A 27,948-nucleotide genomic window follows, 5' to 3' on the forward strand; every position below is an offset into this window, starting at 1 on the left:
CTGGAATATCTTCCACTAGTGCAGTAAGACTACTGAAGTACTGTGGTATGGGTTTTTCTTCAGAATAAGGCACAAATCCTATTGATGAATTTAGACTATGATATGTCTATTTATAACCTACTAATAATAAAAACTGACAGCCTTTGGGATTAGTGTCAATAATGTACAGAGGTTGGTACTACATCTGGTTAATTGGATTTAAGTTTCAGATATGAAATCTTTATTTTTATTTCAAAAAATCACTTCTTCTTTGTTTAAATAAATTCAACTTTTGGACCACTGGTACCACCCATGTACCATTAATCTAAAAGCAGTAATTGGAGAAGTTCAGATATTGCTTGTTGCTTCCTTGGTGTTGTTTTAATACTAAACAAAGCTAAAAATCGTGGTACAACTTTTCTCAAAAACTCTCAATGTCGTACTGAGTTTGGTAAACTGGTTTACATCTACATCTGGTTAATAGGATTTAAGTTTTAAATATGATATTTCTATTTTAACTTGACAAAATATCCTTAATTCATTACCTACGTTTTTATCAGAACTAAATTCAATTAGCCTGTATCCCAAAAACTAAAGCTGATAACATTTTTGGACGGAGCACATTAAAAATATCACAATTGTCACACCTGTAAGTAATATTTCTATTGGCTTCAATTTCTAGTTATAAAAAAACAGAGAGTTAAGTATTTGTTTATAAAAAGTAGGCACACATACTTGGTCTATTGGTACCACCCATGTACCATTAATCTGAAAGCAATAACTGGAATCTTTGAGAAGTTCAGATATTGCTTGTTGCTTCCTTGGTATTATTTTAATACCAAACAACACTAAAAACCATAGTACAATTTTACTCAATAACTCTCAATGTCGTACTGAATTTGGTAAACTGGTTTACATCTACATCTGGTTAATAGGATTTATGTTTTAAATATGATATTTGTATTTTAACTTCACAAAATATCCTTAATTAATTACCTACGTTTTTATCAGAACTAAATTCAATTAGCTTGTATCCCAAAAACTAAAGCTGATAACATTTTTGGACGTAGCACATTAAAAATATCCCAATTGTCACACCTGTAAGTAATATTTCTATTGGCTTCAATTTCTAATTATAAAAAACAGGGAGTTAAGTATTTGTTTATAAAAGGTAGGCACACATACTTGTACTATTGGTACCACCCATGTACCATTAATCTGAAAGCAATAACTGGAATCTTTGAGAAGTTCAGATATTGCTTGTTGCTTTCTTGGTATTATTTTAATACCAAACAAAGCTAAAAACCATAGTATAACTTTACTCAATAACTCTCAATGTCGTACTGAGTTTGGTAAATTGGTTTACATCTACATTTGATTAATAGGATTTAAGTTTTAAATATGATATTTCTATTTTAACTTGACAAAATATCCTTAATTCTTTACCTACGTCTTTATTAGTACTAAATTCTATTAACCTGTATCCCAAAAACTAAAGCTGATAAGATTTTTGGACGTAGCACATTAAAAATATCCTAATTGTCACAATTGTGGCTTCAATTTCTAATTATATAAAAAACAAAGAGATAAGTATTTGTTTATAAAAGGTAGGCATACATACTTGTAATATTGGTACCACTCAATCTGGAATCTTTGAGAAGTTCAGATATTGCTTGTTACTTAATTGGATTTAAACAAAACTAAAAATTTTCACGTAATTCTCGTACAACTCAGGAAAACTCAATAACTCACTGAGCTAGCTAAGCCAGACAGGCAATTAGAGTTAAATCTGTTTTAAATATGAAATTTCTCTCTTATTTTTATTAGACCTAAATTCAATTAGCCAGTGTCTCAACAACTGGAGCTGATAGTGCTTTAAAAACATCCAAAATGATTTCGCCGACCAGATATTCAATTTATGTAATCATCAAAATCTCAATGACGACGCCACGACTGCAAATCACGCCTTTACCTTTCAGCCTTCCGGTAAATCACAAATTTTGATATAATTTCCCATTGTTGCCCCGTCCTTATCTGATCCCGACTCAACTTTTACTTATATTTAACGGTACGACGATAAAAGATACCGAATCTACATTAAATTTAAATCATGTTTCCGCTATTGATGCTGCTGCATAAAGAACGACTTTCTGTATCTTTTATCTAGCGAGATATTTGTCGTACACGCCAAGAATACAACAGTTAAAGATGCAACGTTTATAAATTCCTTATATTAATATTTATAAGATTAGAACGTGAGCAACAAACTAATATTAGATAAAGAGATGCAATGAACGTGCATAAAATACGTCGTAATTTAATAAAAATATATTTTAGTCAAGGAAAAAAGGTGCAAAACCTGCATTAAAAATGTAATACATGTTGACGCTTCAGTTTGGAGCCGACAAGGGTCATACTAACAAGAAAAGTAACACGTTCAACAGGCGTCTCAAACTTAGTTAATTTCAAGTTAGCGCAGCTCCAACAAGATAATGGGAAAGGAAAACTATCATATTGGTTGTTTCAACAGCGCGTCATCTTGCGGGATGAAATTCTTGGCTAATGTGCCTTTATTTTATAAACTTGAGTGTGTACAATTTAGAGGTGAACAATGCTGTGGAAACAAAGGTAAGTTCTTTAAGTTTCAACCACTTATGGAACAATTAATTGGCCAAAATTTAATCGATGGACTACAATCTAACGAGATAAATGCTGTGGCCGAACATGATTTAATTAAAGTGTATATATTAGAGATTATCATGTCGGCCACTTGAATTTAAATTGACCTAGTGCCCTAAGTGAGGTTACAAATTATAACTATCTACAACAAAGGAGAATTAATTATGATACGACATGTGCTGTATGGCATAACATCATAGAGGAAGCGAAGCCCTTTATCCGATATTCCACCACAACTATCTTAGATCTTCCGCACGGGCCATATGAAGTTATAAGGGTCTGTCTATTATAAGATAACTCGAAGGCGATTAGTGACAATACCAAGAACATGGATCTCACGATAAGCCACAATGGGTTATTAATCCGATATTAAACAGACTAAATTTAACTAAATTGGCTCTACATTCATGTTCCATCATCACCATCATCATGGCCACGATGTAAATGGAAAAAGTGCCGTGCATCAAATACAATAAACCAATAAAAATGTCCATAGTAACCATATTTTAGGGCTTAGAGCCGAATGTCATCAATTTATTCCAACCATACATTACGCAGTACATGCATAACTCAACAAACACTTGAGCAAATAAAATTTATCTCCGTATTCCACGTTTCCCCGATATTTATTGTGAGGCTGTTGTCGCGGCCCTCCGGGGAGCTGCTCATCCTTGATTGGCGTTTCGAGTATTATCGAAGCACAGAAGTAACGTGCACAATGTCAACAGATATCTTTCTGGTTAAAGCTTTCAGCTTAAGTGTTAACATGAAAGGACTAAAGTGCATATCGCATTATACAAGTTTGTGTGTGTGCGCCTAATCCACAAAAACAAATACATTTGCCGGCGTATTTATTAAAGGTAAGACGTCTGGAAGGGATTCAATTGATTCGGTTTAACCAAATGTAAAAGCAGTTCCTGCTAGTTTGTAAAGTTTCCCCCTATTTACCAAATGCTGGCGAAAGTTTGATAAGGCAGCGGAGTATGCCACTTTACGAGATGCATTTTAACATTTGACATTTTATTAGTTCAACTTCGTATACTAAGTGATTCGCCTTAAGAAACTTAATTAAAACTTCTTTTGCCATTTTCCTTTATTTGTTTAAATGGAGCCGCAAGCCGACATCACATTTTTAAGACGTGGATATAATTAGTTGCTAGTTTTGTGTAATTGAATTTAATAAAAACATCATAGGAACAACCACAAATTGGGGGCTTCAGCGGATCAGTTAGTTAAAAATTTGCAGGAATATAAGTATGAGGATTAGAAGACAAATAATTCAGAAAGTGGAAGAGCAAGTGGAGCATTTGAATTAGCCAAGTCAAAAAATAACCTTGGAAGTATGAATATTCAGATAAGAACATATTCATTTCAAAAATTGCACACATTTTCATCTTTTATATATTATAAGGAGTAGATTGTATCAGAAGAAATGGTAACAACTCCTTCATATTATAAATTGGTGAACTAAGAGGATGAATGTATAGTTACCACCAATTATTCTTTCTATTTACAAATTAATAACAAACATATTTAAGCCAATACTTGTTTTTTAAGCTCTTAGACAAGACAACTTCTTCATCCTATAAATTGGAGGAGTAAGAGGATGAATAATAAGGTTACCACGAATCATTCTATCTATTTACAAATTAATATCAAAACATATTTAAGCCAATACGTGTTTTTTAAGCTCTTAAATATTATTAGAAGTAGATTGCATAAGAAATAGTTGCAGCAGAACATGTTCATCCTAAAAATTGGAAGGTCAAAGAGATGTAACAATACAAGTAGCAGAATTAAAAATTATTAGTTTCATATTAAAAGTACAAGAAGCATGAGTATTAAAATTGGATAATATTCATTTCCAAGAGAACATGACAACTTTTTCATCCAATAAATTGGAGGAGTAAGAAGATGAATGATAAGGTTACCACGAATCATTCTATCTATTTACAAATTAATATCAAAACATATTTAAGCCAATACGTGTTTTTTAAGCTCTTAAATATTATTAGAAGTAGATTGTATAAGAAATAGTTGTAGCTGAACATGTTCATCCTAAAAATTGGAAGGTCAAAAAGATGTAACAATACAAGTAGCAGATTTAAAAATTATTAGTTTCATATTAAAAGTACAAGAAGCATGAGTATTAAAATTGGATAATATTCATTTCCAAGAGAACGTGACAACTTTTTCATCCAATAAATTGGAGGAGTAAGAAGATGAATGATAAGGTTACCATGAATCATTCTATCTATTTACAAATTAACATCAAAACATATTTAAGCCAATACGTGCTTTTTAAGCTCTTAAATATTATTAGAAGTAGATTGGATAAGAAATAGTTGTAGCAGAACATGTTCATCCTAAAAATTGGAAGGTCAAAAAGATGTAACAATACAAGTAGCAGAATTAAAAATTATTAGTTTCATATTAAAAGTACAAGAAGCATGAGTATTAAAATTGGATAATATTCATTTCCAAGAGAACATGACAACTTTTTCATCCAATAAATTGGAGGAGTAAGAGGATGAATGGTAAGGTTACCACGAATCATTCTATCTATTTACAAATTAATATCAAAACATATTTAAGCCAATACGTGTTTTTAAAGCTCTTAAATATTATTAGAAGTAGATTGTATAAGAAATAGTTGTAGCAGAACATGTTCATTCTAAAAATTGGAAGGTCAAAAAGATGTAACAATACAAGTAGCAGAATTAAAAATTATTAGTTTCATATTAAAAGTACAAGAAGCATGAGTATTAAGATTGGAAAATGTTCATTTCTAAGAGAACATGACAACTTCTTCATCCAATAAATTGGAGGAGTAAGAGGATGAATGGTAAGGTTACCACGAATCATTTTATCTATTTACAAATTAATATCAAATCATATTTAAGCCAATACGTGCTTTTTAAGCTCTGAAATATTATTAGAAGTAGATTGCATAAGAAATAGTTGTAGCAGAACATGTCCATCCTAAAAATTGGAAGGTCAAAAATATGTAACAATACAAGTAGCAGAATTAAAAATTATTAGTTTCATATTAAAAGTACAAGAGGCACGAGTATTAAAATTGGATAATATTCATTTCCAAGAGAACATGACAACTATTTCATCCAATAAATTGGAGGAGTAAGAGGATGAATGATAAGGTTACCACAAATCATTCTATCTATTTACAAATTAATATCAAAACATATTTAAGCCAATACGTGTTTTTTAAGCTCTTAAATATGTAACAATACATGTAGCAGAATTAAAAATTATTAGTTTCATATTAAAAGTACAAGAGGCACGAGTATTAAAATTGGATAATATTCATTTCCAAGAGAACATGACAACTATTTCATCCAATAAATTGGAGGAGTAAGAGGATGAATGATAAGGTTACCACAAATCATTCTATCTATTTACAAATTAATATCAAAACATATTTAAGCCAATACGTGTTTTTTAAGCTCTTAAATATTATTAGAAGTAGATTGTATAAGAAATAGTTGTAGCAGAACATGTTCATCCTAAAAATTGGAAGGTCAAGAAGATGTAACAATACAAGTAGCAGAATTAAAAATTATTAGTTTCATATTAAAAGTACAAGAAGCATGAGTATTAAGATTGGAAAATGTTCATTTCTAAGAGAACATGACAACTTCTTCATCCAATAAATTGGAGGAGTAAGAGGATGAATGGTAAGGTTACCACGAATCATTCTATCTATTTACAAATTAATATCAAATCATATTTAAGCCAATACGTGTTTTTTAAGCTCTTAAATATTATTAGAAGTAGATTGTATAAGAAATAGTTGTAGCAGAACATGTTCATCCTAAAAATTGGAAGGTCAAAAAGATGTAACAATACAAGTAGCAGAATTAAAAATTATTAGTTTCATATTAAAAGTACAAAAAGCACGAGTATTGGATAATATTCATTTCCAAGAAAACATGACAACTTTTTCATCCAATAATTTGGAGGAGTAAGAGGATGAATGATAAGGTTACCACGAATCATTCTATCTATTTACAAATTAATATCAAATCATATTTAAGCCAATACGTGTTTTTTAAGCTCTTAAATATTATTAGAAGTAGATTGTATAAGAAATAGTTGTAGCAGAACATGTTCATCCTAAAAATTGGAAGGTCAAAAAGATGTAACAATACAAGTAGCAGAATTAAAAATTATTAGTTTCATATTAAAAGTACAAGAAGCATGAGTATTAAAATTGGATAATATTCATTTCCAAGAGAACGTGACAACTTTTTAATCCAATAAATTGGAGGAGTAAGAAGATGAATGATAAGGTTACCACGAATCATTCTATCTATTTACAAATTAACATCAAAACATATTTAAACCAATACGTGCTCTTAAATATTATTAAAAGTAGATTGTATAAGAAATAGTTGTAGCAGAACATGTTCATCCTAAAAATTGGAAGGTCAAAAAGATGTAACAATACAAGTAGCAGAATTAAAAATTATTAGTTTCATATTAAAAGTACAAGAAGCATGAGTATTAAAATTGGATAATATTCATTTCCAAGAGAACATGACAACTTTTTCATCCAATAAATTGGAGGAGTAAGAAGATGAATGATAAGGTTACCACGAATCATTCTATCTATTTACAAATTAATATCAAAACATATTTAAGCCAATACGTGTTTTTTAAGCTCTTAAATATTATTAGAAGTAGATTGTATAAGAAATAGTTGTAGCTGAACATGTTCATCCTAAAAATTGGAAGGTCAAAAAGATGTAACAATACAAGTAGCAGATTTAAAAATTATTAGTTTCATATTAAAAGTACAAGAAGCATGAGTATTAAAATTGGATAATATTCATTTCCAAGAGAACGTGACAACTTTTTAATCCAATAAATTGGAGGAGTAAGAAGATGAATGATAAGGTTACCACGAATCATTCTATCTATTTACAAATTAACATCAAAACATATTTAAACCAATACGTGCTCTTAAATATTATTAAAAGTAGATTGTATAAGAAATAGTTGTAGCAGAACATGTTCATCCTAAAAATTGGAAGGTCAAAAAGATGTAACAATACAAGTAGCAGAATTAAAAATTATTAGTTTCATATTAAAAGTACAAGAAGCATGAGTATTAAAATTGGATAATATTCATTTCCAAGAGAACATGACAACTTTTTCATCCAATAATTTGGAGGAGCAAGAGGATGAATGATAAGGTTACCATGAATCATTCTATCTATTTACAAATTAACATCAAAACATATTTAAGCCAATACGTGCTTTTTAAGCTCTTAAATATTATTAGAAGTAGATTGCATAAGAAATAGTTGTAGCAGAACATGTTCATCCTAAAAATTGGAAGGTCAAAAAAATGTAACAATACAAGTAGCAGAATTAAAAATTATTAGTTTCATATTAAAAGTACAAGAAGCATGAGTATTAAAATTGGATAATATTCATTTCCAAGAGAACATGACAACTTCTTCATTCAGTAAATTGGAGGAGTAAAAGGATGAATGATGAGGTTACCACGAATCATTCTATCTATTTACAAATTAACATCAAAACATATTTAAACCAATACGTGCTTTTTAAGCTCTTAAATATTATTAAAAGTAGATTGTATAAGAAATAGTTGTAGCAGAACATGTTCATCCTAAAAATTGGAAGGTCAAAAAGATGTAACAATACAAGTAGCAGAATTAAAAATTATTAGTTTCATATTAAAAGTACAAGAAGCATGAATATTAAAATTGGATAATATTCATTTCCAAGAGAACATGACAACTTTTTCATCCAATAATTTGGAGGAGCAAGAGGATGAATGATAAGGTTACCATGAATCATTTTATCTATTTACAAATTAACATCAAAACATATTTAAGCCAATACGTGCTTTTTAAGCTCTTAAATATTATTAGAAGTAGATTGTATAAGAAATAGTTGTAGCAGAACATGTTCATCCTAAAAATTGGAAGGTCAAAAAGATGTAACAATACAAGTAGCAGAATTAAAAATTATTAGTTTCATATTAAAAGTACAAGAAGCATGAGTATTAAAATTGGATAATATTCATTTCCAAGAGAACATGACAACTTTTTCATCCAATAAATTGGAGGAGTAAGAGGATGAATGGTAAGGTTACCACGAATCATTCTATCTATTTACAAATTAATATCAAATCATATTTAAGCCAATACGTGTTTTTTAAGCTCTTAAATATTATTAGAAGTAGATTGTATAAAAAATAGTTGTAGCAGAACATGTTCATCCTAAAAATTGGAAGGTCAAAAAGATGTAACAATACAAGTAGCAGAATTAAAAATTATTAGTTTCATATTAAAAGTACAAGAAGCATGAGTATTAAAATTGGATAATATTCATTTCCAAGAGAACATGACAACTTTTTCATCCAATAATTTGGAGGAGCAAGAGGATGAATGATAAGGTTACCACGAATCATTCTATCTATTTACAAATTAATATCAAAACATATTTAAGCCAATACGTGCTTTTTAAGCTCTTAAATATTATTAAAAGTAGATTGTATAAGAAATAGTTGTAGCAGAACATGTTCATCCTAAAAATTGGAAGGTCAAAAAGGTGTAACAATACAAGTAGCAGAATTAAAAATTATTAGTTTCATATTAAAAGTACAAGAAGCATGAGTATTAAAATTGGATAATATTCATTTCCAAGAGAACGTGACAACTTTTTCATCCAATAAATTGGAGGAGCAAGAGGATGAATGATAAGGGTATCACGAATCATTCTATCTATTTACAAATTAACATCAAATCATATTTAAGCCAAGACGTGTTTTTTAAGCTCTTAAATATTATTAGAAGTAGATTGTATAAGAAATAGACGTAGCAGAACATGTTCTTCCTAAAAATTGGAAGGACAAAAAGATGTAATAATACAAGTAGCAGAATTAAAAATTATTTGTTTCATATTTATTTTATTTTATTAGTATTAACAGTATATGTATATATAAATTAATGTGCAGGTAAATATTAAGAGTAGAAATAATTTTTTCAAAAACTCTAACGTTACCTTCATGAAAACCATTCTTTCAATTGACAAATTAATAATAAAACACATTAAAACCGGTACGTTTCTCTCGACCTATTCGAAAGCACTGACAGGAAATGTCGTCGCAAACCGAACACGAGACCGTGTTTGTAAATCCACAGAAACATGGCCCATTTTAAAACCGGGCAATACAGATCGTGATCGTGGCAAATCTCCAATCCTGAAACGTCAATGTCTGATAGATCTTGTATTGGCCACGGGACATCGATGTGCTGATACATGCATGGTTTACAAGATAATCCAATTTCTCAATGTGTCCTTTTATTTACAGCACACGCTGACGGGGCATTCAGGCAAGGTGATGGCGGCCAAGTTCCTGGGCGAAGCGACCAAAGTCGTCACCGGCAGTCACGACCGTACCCTCAAGATATGGGATCTCAGGAGCAGGGCATGTGAGTATCGCACCCTTTGTTATATTTATTATTTACTTTGTGGGGGTCTGACAACAAGATTTACACCACCAAAATCATTGTTATTCGATGACCGTAGACAAGGGGTGGAAACAGAAAAAGTGTCACCATAAGGAACTCCATTCGTTTCTATTACAATTTAAATTATTGAGTTATAAAAAACCATGGAAGAATATTTTATATGGGACTTATACCCAGTTGACCCTTAACAATAATGTAAAAATAAAACGACCGGGAGGCCGATTAACAAAAAGCATGTGGCTGAATGGAACAAAAGCCGGCAGTGATATATTTAATTCCTAAAATAAATCTGAGCCCGCACTAAAAACCCCTTTAGAGCGCCTCTCATAACTAAAGTGAAAAATGTTGCATTCAATACCGGAGCCATTAATTTCAATCCCATTCGAAAATTTAGCACAAAGTGCGGTATGCAGAATACAGATAAGTGTTGAAAAATGTTGGCTCGTAATTTAATTTAAAATCAATTTAGCTAACTCGGTGACGCGATAGTGACAAGAAAATTTGTGTGCGACATCGATTTCTCGAGGAAATTTGACTGCAACGACGTATTGGGGGGGCTGAATTTATTAGCCAATAAAGCCGTTGACTTATTTTATACAAGTGCTCCCGGTTCAAGTGCCATTTGAATTTCAGCATTCGTTCGTTCATTTCGATATTGGAAATGGAAAATGTTTTACATGTGTAGGTGTGGTATCTTCAATTGTAGGGCAATTTAATTTTCACCTCGCGTCTCACCACAGTTTAGAGCCTCCATTAGAACCAGCAACATTAAAAACGAAGAAGAAATGAGTATTAAGATTAGGAAAGATTAAGATAACATTACAACATCATCATCATCATATAAATTGGAGGAGCAAAAGGATGAATAATGAGGTTACCACCAACCATTTACACCACCAATTTACAAATTACTACGTATTCTTAATTTTTAACCTTTTACATATTATTGGAAGAAGGTTGTATTGTATAAGCATAAATTCTAGGAGAACATCTTCATCCTATAAATTGAAGATGAAAAGGGTGAAACAATTGAAGTAGCAGAATTTGAAATTATCTTTTCAAATTAAAATTACAAGAACTATAAGTATTAAGATTAGAAGACATTCATTTCCAACATAACATAACATCTCCATGTTATAAATTGGAGGAGTAAGAGAAAGAATGATAAGATTACCACCAATTATTTTAACAATTTACAAATTAATAATAAAGCATATTTAAGCCATTATATACTTTTTAACCTTTTAAATATTATTAGAAGTAGGTTGTATATGAAGAAATTGTAGGAGAACACCTTCATCTTATAAATTGAAAGATCAAATCGATGAAACTGTTGAAGTAGATGAGTTAAAAATTGTCTTTTTCAGATTATAACTACAAAAATTATAAGTATTAAGATTAGAAGACATTCATTTCTAAGATAACATAATATCTCCATGTTATAAATTGAAGGAGCAAGAGAAAGAATGATAAGACTGCCACCAATCATTTTATCAATTTACAAATTAATGGCAAAGCATATTTAAGTCAATATGTACTTTTTAACCTTTTAAATATTACTAGAAGTAGGTTGTATAAGAAGAAATTGTAATAGAACACCTTCATCCTGTAAATTGAAAGATCAAAAGGATGAAACTGTTGAAGTAGCAGAGTTAAAAATTATCTTCTTCAAACCAAAAGTATAAAAACTATGAGTATTAAGATTAGAAGACATTAATTTCTAAGATAACATAACTTCTCCATGTTATAAATTGGAGGAGTAAGAGGAAGAATGATAAGACTTCCACCAATCATTTTATCAATTTATAAATTAATAACAAAGCATATTTAAGCCATTATGTACTTTTTAACCTATTAAATATTATTAGATGTAGGTTGTATATGAAGAAATTGTAGGAGATCACCTTCATCCTGTAAATTGGAAGATCAAAAAGATGAAACTGTTGAAGTAGCAGAGTTAAAAATTATCTTTCTCAAATTAAAAGTACAAGAACTATAAGTATTAAGATTAGAACACATTCATTTCTAAGATAACATAACATCTCCATGTTATAAGTTGGAGGAGCAATAGAAAGAATGATAAGACTACAACCAATCATTTTATCAATTTATAAATTAATAACAAAGCATATTTAAGCCATTATGTTCTTTTTAACCTTTTAAATATTATTAGAAGTAAGTTGTGTAAGAAGTAATTGTAGGAGAACACCTTCATCCTAAAAATTGGAAGATCAAAAGGATGAATCTGTTGAAGTAGCAGAGTTAAAAATTATCTTTCCCAAATTAAAAGAACAAGAACTGTAAGTATTAAGATTAGAAGACATTCATTTCTAAGATAACATAACATCTCCATGTTATAAATTGGAGGAGTAAGAGAAAAAAGGATTAGATTATAATTTAAGTCATTATGTACTTTTTATCTTATTAAATATTATTAGAAGTAGGTTGTATAAGAAGAAATTGTATGAGAACTTCTTCAACCTGTAAATTGAAAGCTCAAAAGGATGAAACTGATGAAGTAGCAGAGTTAAAAATTGTCTTTTTCAAATTAAAAGTACAAGAACTATTAAGTATTAAGATTAGAAGACATTCATTTCCAAGATAACATAACATTTCCATGTTATAAATTGGAGGATTAAGAGAAATATCAATGTACAAATTAATAACAAAGCATATTTAAGTCATTATGTACTTTTTATCCTTTTAAATATTATTAGAAGTAGGTTGTGTAAGAAGTAATTGTAGGGAACACCTTCATCTTAAAAATTGGAAGATCAAAAGGATGAATCTGTTGAAGTAGCAGAGTTAAAAATTATCTTTCCCAAATTAAAAGAACAAGAACTGTAAGTATTAAGATTAGAAGACATTCATTTCTAAGATAACATAACATCTCCATGTTATAAATTGGAGGAGTAAGAGAAAAAAGGATTAGATTATAATTTAAGTCATTATGTACTTTTTATCTTTTTAAATATTATTAGAAGTAGGTTGTGTAAGAAGTAATTGTAGGAGAACACATTCATCCTAAAAATTGGAAGATCAAAAGGATGAAACTGATGAAGTAGCAGAGTTAAAAATTGTCTTTTTCAAATTAAAAGTACAAGAACTATTAAGTATTAAGATTAGAAGACATTCATTTCTAAGATAACATAACATCTCCATGTTATAAATTGGAGGAGTAAGAGAAAAAAGGATTAGATTATAATTTAAGTCATTATGTACTTTTTATCTTTTTAAATATTATTAGAAGTAGGTTGTGTAAGAAGTAATTGTAGGAGAACACATTCATCCTAAAAATTGGAAGATCAAAAGGATGAAACTGATGAAGTAGCAGAGTTAAAAATTGTCTTTTTCAAATTAAAAGTACAAGAACTATTAAGTATTAAGATTAGAAGACATTCATTTCTAAGATAACATAACATCTCCATGTTATAAATTGGAGGAGTAAGAGAAATATCAATGTACAAATTAATAACAAAGCATATTTAAGCCATTATGTACTTTTTAACCTTTTAAATATTATTAGAAGTAGGTTGTATAAGAAGAAATTGTAGGAGAATACCTTCATCCTGTATATTGAAAGATCAAAAAGATCAAATTGTTGAAGTAACAGAATTAAAATTTATCTTTTTCTAATTAAAAGTGCCAGAAGCATAAATATTAAGATTAGAAGATAGTCATTTCTAAGATAATATAATATCTTCATCCTACAAATTGGAGGTGTAAGTGGATGAATATTACCATATGCAATTCGTACTTTTTAGTAGTACACTGTTTTTTTGTCAACAACTGTCATATTGTGTTTGTCATATTTAGTTTTGAACTTTTTATTGTAAACATTTTAGAAATCATTACCACAATCAATCATATTCGTCCTCTTTTGAAGACTTTAGATAATTGGTACGTGGTTTTACAGTCAATGTGCTCTTCTTCTTCCAAAAATTGGTCCAACGTCAAACGTCAAACGTCACCGCAATAAATTGTAGATAGTACTGGTTTTATTGACACTGTCAGATTAAATTCAACAAGCACCTCCCCATCCACATCCCCAACGTATCCATCGAGAATCCCAATGGACAAGAAGTGCAGCATCTGCCTGGAGTACGTGAAGGCGAAGCCGCGCTGCCGAAAATTCGGCATCCTGCCCGAGTGCAACCACATCTTCTGCCTCGAGTGCATCCGTAGATGGCGGGCGAACCGCGACTACGAGAACAAAACCGTACGCGCATGTCCCGAGTGCCGGATCGTCTCCAACTTCGTCTGTCCCAGCACCCACTGGGTGGAGACCAAGAAGGAGAAGAAGAAGCTGATCAAGACGTACAAGAACGTGCTGTCCAAGCAGGACTGCAAGTACTTCAGGAAGGGCGCCGGCGAATGCCCCTTCGGAAACAAGTGTTTTTATCTGCACGCCCTGCCCAACGGGGAGAAGTTCGACGTGGGACCGCCGCCGCGACGGTCCCAGTCTTTCATGGAGCTGTGGTTTGACGTGGACGACTACGACGACTTTTATTAATACTCAATTATTAGCTTAAATTATAACTTGTAGTAGTACAATAAATTCAGTTCTAATTAATGGTTGTTTCAATCCCGGAAGCTGTGCCATCAGATATTTAACACATAAATCACGCACAAAAAAGTTAATTGTGATAAAACGCAACACAATTAGTCCTAGTCCCCAAAAGAGACTGACAAGGACCCCCGAAAACTGAACTTCATTCCGGGTCCGAGACAAAAAGGATTTATTGTGGCACATTTTTTGCATTCGGATTATCTGCCATATAATTTTTTTGCCTCGGCAAACGAGATGTGATTCTGTGAACGTAATAAATAGAGGCTGCTAACAATTTTTGTTGTTGCTTCTTCGGCCGCCTAATTAACTCCATGATTTGACTGGAATAAGAAAGGTCGTTTAATTGTTTCCCCTCAAGCCTAATTAATGATTAAATTCCAGGCATAGAGACGAAGTTTGCCGGCTCCAGCTGTAACGATTTGGTCACCGTAGATAGTTCCGGTTCAACAATCATCAGCGGCCACTTTGACAAGAGCATCCGATTTTGGGACACCCGCTCCGAATCGAGTGCCAACAATATCGTGCTGAACGGAAAGGTTACGTCAGTGGACTTGACAAGGGGTGAGTTTAAGATACATACTCGTGGGCAATATTAATTTAACACATCGTGTCAACAAACGTTCATCCAATAATTGGGGGTGGGCCATTTTAGTTTATATTTAAGCCTAGCTCGTCATGATTACATTGCTATAAATTGCCGATGTGTGTGTGTGTGTGCAAACAGGAGGGCTAATATGTCACCTCACTGAACTTGGTTATTGTAGAAAGTGTTCCGAAGTTATAATTAAATAATTTCTGTTTGGCCATAGTTAATTGTGTTCGGACTCCATTTGCAATTAGCACTGCATTCACCAACGTTGCATGAACTGGTACTTTGCCCCCACGTCCAGTGACCCATTTCCTTTATGTTTACGCAGAATTTAAAATGATCGATTCGTCGCCCCGACGTCTTACCCAACCCAAAACGTCCCAAGTATAATAACACAATACGTCGGAGCTTCCGGCGGCAGTAAATCGCTTTGATCCGCAAAGCACTTAGTGTACGTACGGAAAGATTAGCCCGTACAAACGTTAAAATTCAAAGGGGTGAGATTATCAACGAACATCCGGAACAGACAGTAAATCCCCCCCATTAAGTCACCAATAAACATCCCAATCAAATCCACCTCCAAGCTAATGCAATGAACTCGGTTTAATGAGTGGCACACGGTCCCGGATTAAAATTTATGCAGAAACAGATGCACACGGGGCCTCTCCGGTGTTGTCACCCCTTTTTTTTTTTTGTTGTCCGGGTTTTTTGTGGGGCGTGCCCGGTCGTGAGGAAGTTGCGATTTATTTTATCAGGTGACGAAATTTGCATAATTAGTTTGCATTAGTGCGAATCGGGAATGCACCTCCAATAACGCCCTCTCTGCCTTCTACAAAATGATAAAACTCGACGGGAAACTTTTCTGCGGGCATTAACAAAAATTTACATTTACAATTAGCTAAGCTGATTAGCTGTTTGGATTGGATCAATTGGTTGATTTACGTTCTGTAATTACGTGGATATCAGTTCGTACATGTTTAGTGTCTGATAATTATCTCAAAGAAGCTTTTTCCTGCAACAGATGATGACTTATTTCTTATTTCACTCAATTCGTACAACTCTTATGTGACAAGAAACTTTAATTATTAAAGTTCTTAATCAAATACTTAAAGACCTAACTCTTCCTTTTAATTACAAATTCTATTTCGAATTTAATAAAACACCTCCATATTACCGCTGTCTTTTTAATATGCTGTGAAAGCTGAAAATTAACCCCCGATGACAGAGTTAGGTGAACGTTCCGGTACGCACGGGTTATCTGAGACTTCGTTGAAATGTTAATGAAATTTTCAAAACCAAAAATTCGTGTTAAGCCAATTATTCCGGATTTGATCAAGTAAAGGTTTGATAAAGCGTTTGTCTTTGAACTTTATGGTTGAGTTATAAATTAATTAATTTAATTGTATATAACTAAGCAATTCGTTACATTATCAATATATTCAACATCTGTCGAACAAATTATGAATTTTAAAGTTTACCTTTGATCATTTTTTATTATAATTTTTTAAATCACTTTTAATGTTATAAAATTACTAACTTCAAGATAATATTCAATTATTAAAAAACGTTAATTTTTTAATTATCAATTTTTATGAACATTTATGGCAATATTTTTTTATATAAACATTCGATATTATTAGTTTGTTTAAGATCTTTAGGGTCTCTTTTAAAATTATTCAATATTTTTATTGACATCATTATAATTTATTATATACTTAAAGACAATTTAATTTAATTATTAATTATTATTAAAACTTGTAAATCACCTAAACCCTTTAAATTGACTTTCACATACGAAAATTATTCGTCATTATTCATTTTACAAGTAAAGTTATTCATAATTTTCGGGGTCATAATAAATTTTTATGGATTTAATATGAATTGATATTATTATTTAAATCTTGAGATTAATTAGTACTAAAACTTGGATATTAAAGTGACTCAAAAACAAAAAAAAAAAAAAAAAAAAAAAATCATTAATTTTTATGAGTTTCTATTCAATAAAAATCATTGATTGAAAAAAGATTCATCAAAATTATTCATTTATTATTGAAATAATAATCATTTTTTGTCCATTTAAAGCCAATTTATTTTTATCATTATTTAAGTCTTCACGAATGTCAAAATTATTAATAAATTAAAGACAATTTGATTATGACTATAAGTTTGTTGCTAAAGTCGCTTAACACCATTAATCAATAATTATTAATTTGTTAATAAAAATTATTGAAATGTGACACTTTCAGTTAACTATAAATTAATATAGAATATTTAGGTTACTCCTTATCTTCAAATTTATTTATAATTTTTAAGGTCATTATCATTTTTATTAATTTAAAGGTAATTTCATTATTAAAAGTGAATTATTAAATCATGGATGTTATAATTACTTAAAACATTTAAATTGACACTCAAATTTCAAAATTAAATTAAAAATTTTATATATTTTTAAGTTAATAAAAAATATTGATTAAAGGATGGTTTTTATATAATATTTTCAATCGTCAAAATTATTCCTAATTATCGTATTAATAATCAATATTTATGCATTTAATATCTAAGTTTTTAAACAAATTATTGATATTATTCAGTTGTTAAAAATGTTTAAGGTTATTCTTGATCTTCCAATATTTTTAAGAGATTATCATATTTTTCATGAATTTAATACTAATTACTATTAAATGTTCGTTGTTAAAAAACCTTTAAATCAACTCTTAAATTTGGAAATTATTAATTTTAAATATTCATAATTATGGAGGTCATAATCAATTTTTAAGAATTTTAAATCAATTCAATCAATATAATTTGATTATTAATTATGATTAAAAATTGGTTATTACAGTCACTCAAAACTTTTGGATTGGCTGTCAAATTTGAAAGTAATTCATTAATAACTCGTCAATAAAAATTATTGATTGCTGGATAGAATTTAATACTTACAATTATTAAAATTATTCTTAATAAATCAAATTTTCATTGATAAAATGACCCTTTGAATTTCTAAAATTTAGTTGTTTCATCAAAGTTACTCCCAATTTTCAAATTTATTAATAATTTTTGAGGTCATTATCATTTTTATGAATTTAAAGGTAATAAAATTTCATTGTTAATGGTGTATTATACAATCTTGGTTGTTCAAATTACTTAAAACCTTTAAATTGACAAAAATTATTTATCATATAAAATATTGATTAAAAGATAATATTTAATACCTTCAATATTCATAAATATCGTGGTCATAATCAATTTTTATGTATTTAAAGTACATAAATTGATATTGATTAATATTTAAGTTTTAAAGGACGTCATAAGTTTTCAAAATTTATTGATATCATTTACTTATTTAAAATGTTTAAGGTCACACTCAATTTTCAAATATATTAATAAGTTTTAAGGTCATTATCATTTTTATGAATTTAAAGGTATTTAAATTTCATTGTTAATGTTGTATTATTCAATTTTAGTTGGTTAAATTACTTAAAACCTTTAAATTGACACATATTATTTGTCATATAAAATATTGATTAAAAGATGACATTTAAAACTTTCAATATTCATAATTATCGTGGTCATAACCAATTTTTATACATTTAAAGTACATAAATTGATATTGATTATTATTTAAGTTTTCAAGATCATCATAATTTTTTCAAAATTTACTGATATCATTTATTTATTTAAAATATTTAAGGGCACTCTCAATTTTCAAATATATTAATAAGTTTTAACTAATGACTAATTATTATTCAATCTAGTATGTCAAAAACACTTAAAATGTTGAAAATAACACTCAAATTTTAAAATTATTAGTAGGTCATTATTAGTTTAATAGATTTTTAAGTCATTACAAAATTATTAATTAAAGAATCACACTTAATCTTTCAATATTCACAATTATCGTGGTCACAAACAATTTATGTGTGTTTAAAGTAAATTTATCTCGATTATTATTATTAAAAAGAGAAGACTAAAATAAATTTCTAAAGACATTGATTAAATTATTTATAATTTTTGAAGGGTTAGTCCAATTTTCGAAGAGACAATTTTGTTACATATTTAATAATTTAGAGAATTATTTCATTTTTCCTTGAAATATATAGAACCACTCAATTTTTTTGCGGTAAATAATTTAGTATCAAGCATTTTCTACATATATCTACATGAAAGTAATTCTATTTCAGATGGAAAATACCTCTTATGCTGCGTCAGGGATGATACCTTGAAATTACTCGACTTGCGGATGAACCAAATTGTCACATCATTTAGGTAAGTACATTTTTTATACCGGAGGAGAATTTCTTGGGATAAATTGTTCTGATTATCAAAGTTGACAGTGCCTTCCAACACGCTTGACATTTCTTATAATTATCTGCTTTGTACTGATATACATATATTTCTTTCCAATTGCTGTTTTTATTTGTTAAATATTAAGTCGGAAATACAGTTTACGTCATGAAACAAAGATTATAATTGGTTTAAGTATCATTATATGTTATTAACAATAATTGTAGGTATAAATTCGATTCTCTCTTTTTAAATTAATGTTATTCCCTCCCGTTAATTAGCAAGTGTCGGGTTTCAAACCCCGTTTACAAGTACATCATCACTTTTCCCTCTTGAGGATACCACTGTGTTAATAAATATATTTATGGTAACGCACCGGAAGATCAATTTACCACACACTAATTACATCTGAGTAGTATTTCACAGAATTATATACTTGTGCAGAAATGATCCGTTTACAAGTCTATTTAAATTATTGCCTTTGAAGATACATTTCTAACGTATCAATTTACCTGTACAGCTTTTGTGTGATAACATAAAAATGTCCCGGATAATTAACTAGTCACAATTAAAACGTACATAAAATGAATGATTTAAAAACACCGATAATGGCTGCAGGATTAGCAGATCCTGATAAATTTCGGCCCGCTAAGGAGGAGGGATCTTTAAATAAATTGCTTCCTCGATTACATAGTTTAAGTTAGTGGAAAACAAATTAAATTGGTAGATTAACAAAATTTATATCTTGATTACCACTCTCTACTTCGGAACTTTGCGTATTTCGGGGCTCCTCTCGTACTTCTCCTGCTATGTGTGAATTAAAATTAAGTGATTGAAAAAAAATTAAGTCGTCCCGACGAGGGGGAAAATAGGCAGTAAATACACTGCAAGGGCTGCAACATTAAGGTTTTCTATTTAAAGCGCATTAAAACTTTCAAAGTTTAAAATAATAAAAAAAGTTGAAGGTTTTTTTATAGATATGTAATCATAAAACTCCATAAAATGTTGTTTCTTTATAAATATTTATATTAGATTAAATGACATTTTATCAGGCTAAAAACTTTTTAATTACATTTTTCAATCCCTTCTGAAAGAGCACAGTATCAGTCAAAATTGTCGACGAAATTCGATTACTAATAAAATAAGTTTCAAAAGAAGATTTTATCAAAGATACAACTAATTAAGGTGAAACTTTATCTAAATTACTTTTTATCCTGTTCCATAGTTTGACTTTGAATGTAATGGAGTGTAGTGGTCGTGTTTTATTACTTTTAATAACTTCAGCCTTAAATATCAATAAAAATTCAATTTAGACGTGCCACAACATCTGTTTGAAACTTCTATTTTATCGAATAATCGATTGAACAAACAAATAAATAAATGGCACCACCGTTGTATAAAAAGAAGTTGTCGTAAGAAATTTATATAGTGATATATATAAGGCCGGAACAAGGAATAAGTAGTTTAGAAGATGTTTATTGGATTTCAGTGATGCGCCTGAATGCAACATTATGACCGAACTGGGAGTACATCATGGGGTGCGATGATATTCAGGTTCGATAGCGGCACGGCTTAGTTCAAGATAGCGATTCCGAACGTGAATTGTCGTTATTTCGTCTGGATTAACCGTATCTACTAGCTACTCGCTCAAAAGGACTGAAAAGTCAAAGGGAAAAGCGAGATAGTGGAGGCAGTTTTACGGGAGGCGATACGAAAAATATTCCCGCAGTCAGCTAGTTTCCAACCGATATGAATTTTTAGACCGCGTTTTATATTTCTGTTTTCTTCCTCGGCGAATTTACGAGATCGACAATAAGAATATGCTAACGGGATGATAATTTTCCTTGTATTGACTAAACTCCGCCGGGGTCTCGGTATGAATATGGTTTTCCAAATTTATGGATTTGTTTACGGTGCGCACTCGAATAAATTGTTTTTCGAGTGAATGATAAAGGAAAAAATATTATACGGGGTGATTTCATCCTTCAAATACTTTGAGTTATACTAAATATACTAAAGCACTTTCTAGTTGTGAATAGTTAGGGTGACTTTATCTTTCTAAACATCTCGAGTTAGAAGCAGCACTAAAACTAGTACTCCTACCAACTTTCCTCAACTGGTACACAGTTTATCTTTGAAATCATTAACAGAAACTATTATTATTTATTGAAGATTAACATTTTGTGACTAAAACTACGTAGAATTTGTCTAAAACATTTGCCTGGATTCACAAGAGATAGTACTATAGTCATACTTCGAAACATCTAGAGTTAGAAGCAGTACTAAAACTAGTACTCCTACCAACTTTCCTTAACTGGTACAGAGGTTATCTTTGAAATCATTAACAGAAACTCTTATTATTTATTGAAGATTTACATTTTGTGACTAAAACTACGTAGAATTTGTCTAAAACATTTGTCTAGATTCATGAGAGATAGTACTACAGTGACGGAAGTTCATGTTTTTCAATTTGTCTTATTGAGAGCCCGAATCACTTTCTAGTTGTGTACAGTCAAGGTGACTTTATCTTTCTAAACATCTCGAGTTAGAAGCAGCACTAAAACTAGTACTCCTACCAACTTTCCTCAACTGGTACACAGTTTATCTTTGAAATCATTAACAGAAACTATTATTATTTATTGAAGATTAACATTTTGTTACTAAAAATACATAGAATTTATTTAAAACATTTGCCTAGATTCATAAGAGATAGTACTATAGTCAAGGAAATTCAAGTTTTTCAATTTGTTTTATTGAGACACTGAAGGACTTTCTGTTTGGGTACAGTTAAGGTAACTTTATCCTTCTAAATAACTAAAGTTGGAAGCAGTACTAAAACTAGTACTCGTACTACCTTTCCTCAACTGTTACAGAGGTTATCTTTGAAATCATTAACAGAAACTCTTATTATTTATTGAAAATTTACATTTTGTGACTAAAACTACGTAGAATTTGTCTAAAACATTTGTATAGATTCATGAGAGATAGTACTACATTGAAGGAAATTCATGTTTTTCAATTTGTCTTATTGAGAGCCTGAATCACTTTCTAGTTGTGTACAGTCAAGGTGACTTTAACTTTCTAAACATCTCGAGTTAGAAGCAGCACTAAAACTAGTACTCCTACCAACTTTCCTCAACTGGTACACAGGTTATCTTTGAAATCATTAACAGAAACTATTATTATTTATTGAAGATTAACATTTTGTTACTAAAAATACGTAGAATTTGTCTAAAATATTTGCCTGGATTCATAAGAGATAGTACTATAGTCAAGGAAATTCAAGTTTTTCAATTTGTATTATTGAGACACTGAAGCACTTTCTATTTGGCTACAGTTAAGGTAACTTTATCCTTCGAAACATCTAGAGTTAGAAGCTGTACTAAAACTAGTACTCATATTACCTTTCCTCAACTGCTACAGAGGTTATCTTTGAAATCATTAACAGAAACTCTTATTATTTATTGAAGATTTACATTTTGTGACTAAAACTACGTAGAGTTTGTCTAAAACATTTGTCTAGATTCATGAAAGATAGTACTACACTGAAGGAAATTCATGTTTTTCAATTTGTCTTATTGAGAGCCCGAATCACTTTCTAGTTGTGTACAGTCAAGGTGACTTTATCTTTCTAAACATCTCGAGTTAGAAGCAGCACTAAAACTAGTACTCCTACCAACTTTCCTCAACTGGTACACAGTTTATCTTTGAAATCATTAACAGAAACTCTTATTATTTATTGAAGATTAACATTTTGTTACTAAAAATACGTAGAATTTGTCTAAAACATTTGTTTAGATTCATGAGAGATAGTACTATACTGAAGGAAATTCATGTTTTTCAATTTGTCTTATTGAGACACTGAAGCACTTTCCATTTGTGTACAGTCAAGGTGATTTTATCCTTCTAAAAATCTCGAGTTAGAAGCTGTACTAAAACTAGTACTTCTACCACCTTTCTTCAAGTGATACAGAGATTATCTTTGAAATCATTAAAAGGAAATTATTTATTGAAGATTTACACTTTGTGACTAAAACTACGTAGAATTTGTCTAAAACATTTGTCAAGATTCATGAGAGATATCACCAAAGTCAAGAAAATTCATATTTTTCAATTTGTCCGGCTAAAAAGTTGAAGCCTTTCTCAGTTGTCAACAGTCAGGGTACTTTTATCCTTCCAAATATCTTGGGTTGGGGCAGTAATAAAAGTTGTACTCCTACCTCCTCACATCAAGTGGGGCGAGGGTTAACTTTCACAGGAACTCTTTTTATTTATTTTAGCCCATTTGTGTGGAGTGGGTGTATCACTATTTTTAAGACACCATATAATGAAGGATTTAGATTTAAAAATCATCCTGTAAAACAGGTTGTTAATAAAATCAGCCGCCAGGTGTGTAATGCAGGATGTAACGAACGCAGCCACACCAAGCGAGTGTGGATCAACCCCGCGAAAGGTGTGGATAATGCGGCAAGTTTCGGGCGCCAAAAACACCGTCAAACGTCTAATAAATCACTTGGCGGCGTCTAATGGTGGGGGTAATTCGTTTTCGTGCAAAACGCGTTAAACACTTAACTTCTTAGAGAAGTGAGTGTAAGAAAGTGGGTTAAGTGCGGACGCCAACAGGTCCTCAGATAGCGAGCGGCGATAAGAGGCGAGAGGCCCACCACCCCCGGGGTGCGACTGATACTGCCATAAAGTCATCGTTTTTATCTCGCGTCATTAATCTTGCACGGTCGACGTTTCGCGCCAGACGAGTGTATTTGCGAACCAACCCCCTTCCTCTATGACGGCCGGATTGATAATGCATGCAGACGGTGGTTGATACACACGAACACACTTGTTTCTTTTTGCCTTGTGCCAGGAACGTCAGTCGAATCGTTCGATTACGCCGAAATGCTTTTGCCGATTTTTATCCGGTGTAAGGCTGTGCAGTGGTCTTGTTTTACTTAAGTTCTGCGATAATCATGGAGTCCACAACATTTTAACGACTTGAAACATTAAGTTATTATTACAAAGATCAAAGACGAAGGAAGACACCAGATAACATATAAAGAGGCACTTCAGATACACCAATTAAACCTCAAGAGCCAATTCCAACATCACTCTTTAAAGTGAGCTTTAAGGTGAAAGCATCAATACCACGTCATTAATCTTTTGATTTCCTGTCCAGTTTTTCCATTGCCATTGTCATATATTTTGATGTATTTGTGTCTTAAAGAAGGGATGACTTCTGAAATCCATTTTATTAGGGGGACACTTGGAATAATACCTTTTGAAATTGCTAGTCGTTGCAGTGACAATTCAAATATTTGACAGGATACTCGAATATATAGAAAAATCATTGAGTCCAATCAAAACAACAGATTTATTGTAAAAGATATGTCAGATAAGGATATCTTTGAATCGAAAAAGTGGAGGGTAGTGCACTAAAATAAGGCAGTGTCCTTTGAATCCCCCAAAAAATAACTAGGAATAAGAAAGTGAGCTGTCCAGTTACAAAATGCCATCATATTATACTTAATAAAAATGTCCCTGAAGGTATTATCTCTTTATTTCGATTTAGTCCTACCGGATAATTGACAAAACATACGTAAGATGTGTGTATTTAATGGTACTTTAAATTCACAGAATTCATGACTTCAACTTTAAGCAGCCTTTTGATATTATGAAACTATATTTAATTTAGTTTCATAATTCTAAAGTCTGTTTTTCGAATGATATTTATAAAATCGAGAGGAGAAATCTAATCTAATATACTGTACTTTATTTAATTCAGAAATATTATCCTTTAAAAAATCAGTTTTTTTTCAAAAATATGAATAAGTTTTCTGTCCTTAAAACAATAAATATTGATCTAAATTAAACAATTAACTAAAAAAGAATTAAAAATATTGATAAAAAAGTAGAATTGGTATAAAGTAAAAGATAAAAGTGATGAATTCAATGATAAATATGGTGGTGAAAAATGAGTATCGAAAAATCTTCAATTATTTAATTTAATCCAGAAATAGTATCCTTAAATTATCAGTTTCTTTCAAAAATATAATTTAATTTTTAAGTTTTCTATTCTTAAAACAATTAATATTGACCTAAATTATACAGTTAACTAAAAAAGAATTAAAAAATATTGATAAAAAAGTAGAATTAGTAAAAAGTAAAAGACAAAAGTGATGAATTCAATGATAAATATGGTGCTGAAGAATCAGTATCAAAAAATCTTCAATTATTTTATTTAATCCAGAAATATCATCGTTAAATTATCAGTTTTAATTTAATTTTTAAGTCTTCTGTCCTTAAAACAATAAATATTGATCTAAATTAAACAATTAATTAAAGGAGAATTAAGAATATTGATAAAAATGTTGAATGATAAATATGGTGCTGAAGAATCAATATTGAAAAATCTTCAATTATTTAATTTAATTCAGAAATATTATCCTTAAATTATCAGTTTCTTTCAAAAATATAATTTAATTTTTAAGTTTTCAGTTTATAAAACAATAAATATTGATCTAAATTAAACAATTAACTAAAGAAGAATTAAAAATATCGAAAAGTCTTCAATTATTTAATTTAATCCAGAAATATTATCCTTAAATTATCAGTATTTTTAAAAAATATAATTTAATTTTTAAGTTTTCTGTTTATAAAACAATAAATATTGATCTAAATTAAACAATTAACTAAAAGAATTAAAAATATTGATATAAGAGTTGAATTAGTGTAAAGTAAATGACAAAAGTCATAAATTAATGATAAATGTGGTGCTGAAGAATCAGTATCGAAAAATCTTCAATTATTTAATTGAATCCAGAAATATTATCCTTAAATAATCAGTTTTTTTCAAAAATATAATTTAATTTTTAAGTTTTCTGTTCTTTAAACAATTAATATTGACCTAAATTAAACAATTAACGAAAAGAGAATTAAAAATAATGATAAAAAAGTTGAATTAGTATAAAGTCAAAAGTGATGAATTCAATGATAAATATGGTGCTGAAGAATCAGTATCGAAATATCTTCAATTATTTAATTTAATCCAGAAATATTATCCTTAAATTATGAGTTTCTTTCAAAAACATAATTTAATTTTTAAGTTTTATATCCTTAAAACAATTAATATTGACCTAAATTAAACAGTTAACTAAAAGAGAATTAAAAATATTGATAAAAAAGTTGAATTAGTATAAAATAAAAGACAAAAGTGATGAATTCAATGATAAATAAGGTGCTGAAAAATGAGTATCGAAAAATCTTCAAATATTTAATTTACTCCAGAAAAATTATTTTTAAATTATCAGTTTCTTTCAAAAATATAATTTAATTTTTAAGTTTTCTGTCCTTAAAACAATAAATATTGATCTAAATTAAACAATTAACTAAAGGAGATTTAAAAATATTGATAAAAAAGATGAATTAGTATAAAGTAAAAGATAAAAGTGATGAATTCAATGATAAATATGGTGCTGAAGAATGAGTATCGAAAAATCTTCAATTATTTAATTTAATCCAGAAATATTATCCTTAAATTATCAGTTTCTTTCAAAAATATAAGTTAATTTTTAAGTTTTCTGTCCTTAAAACAATAAATATTGATCTAAATTAAACAATTAACTAAAGGAGATTTAAAAATATTGATAAAAAAGATGAATTAGTATAAAGTAAAAGATAAAAGTGATGAATTCAATGATAAATATGGTGCTGAAGAATGAGTATCGAAAAATCTTCAATTATTTAATTTAATCCAGAAATATTATTCTTAAATTATGAGTTTCTTTCAAAAACATAATTTAATTTTTAAGTTTTATATCCTTAAAACAATTAATATTGACCTAAATTAAACAGTTAACTAAAAGAGAATTAAAAATATTGATAAAAAAGTTGAATTAGTATAAAATAAAAGACAAAAGTGATGAATTCAATGATAAATAAGGTGCTGAAAAATGAGTATCGAAAAATCTTCAAATATTTAATTTACTCCAGAAAAATTATTTTTAAATTATCAGTTTCTTTCAAAAATATAATTTAATTTTTAAGTTTTCTGTCCTTAAAACAATAAATATTGATCTAAATTAAACAATTAACTAAAGGAGATTTAAAAATATTGATAAAAAAGATGAATTAGTATAAAGTAAAAGATAAAAGTGATGAATTCAATGATAAATATGGTGCTGAAGAATGAGTATCGAAAAATCTTCAATTATTTAATTTAATCCAGAAATATTATCCTTAAATTATCAGTTTCTTTCAAAAATATAAGTTAATTTTTAAGTTTTCTGTCCTTAAAACAATAAATATTGATCTAAATTAAACAATTAACT

At 29.5% G+C, this 27,948-nt stretch overlaps 1 protein-coding gene across 3 annotated transcripts in view; it reads left to right on the plus strand.

Moving 5' to 3' along the window:
- LOC109603008 (autophagy-related protein 16-1) overlaps nucleotides 1–27,948 on the plus strand; it is a 566,938-nt gene that overhangs the window by 531,002 nt on the left and 7,988 nt on the right. For all 3 annotated transcript variants that reach the window (XM_049965153.1, XM_049965154.1, XM_049965155.1), the window contains 3 exons: nucleotides 10,025–10,145; nucleotides 15,136–15,315; nucleotides 19,525–19,609. In XM_049965153.1, coding sequence (XP_049821110.1) covers nucleotides 10,025–10,145; nucleotides 15,136–15,315; nucleotides 19,525–19,609 — 386 coding nt within the window. The remainder of the gene's footprint in view (nucleotides 1–10,024; nucleotides 10,146–15,135; nucleotides 15,316–19,524; nucleotides 19,610–27,948) is intronic.

This window comes from Aethina tumida, chromosome 3, assembly GCF_024364675.1.
Source record: "Aethina tumida isolate Nest 87 chromosome 3, icAetTumi1.1, whole genome shotgun sequence".
Classification (NCBI taxonomy): Eukaryota; Metazoa; Arthropoda; class Insecta; order Coleoptera; family Nitidulidae; genus Aethina; species Aethina tumida.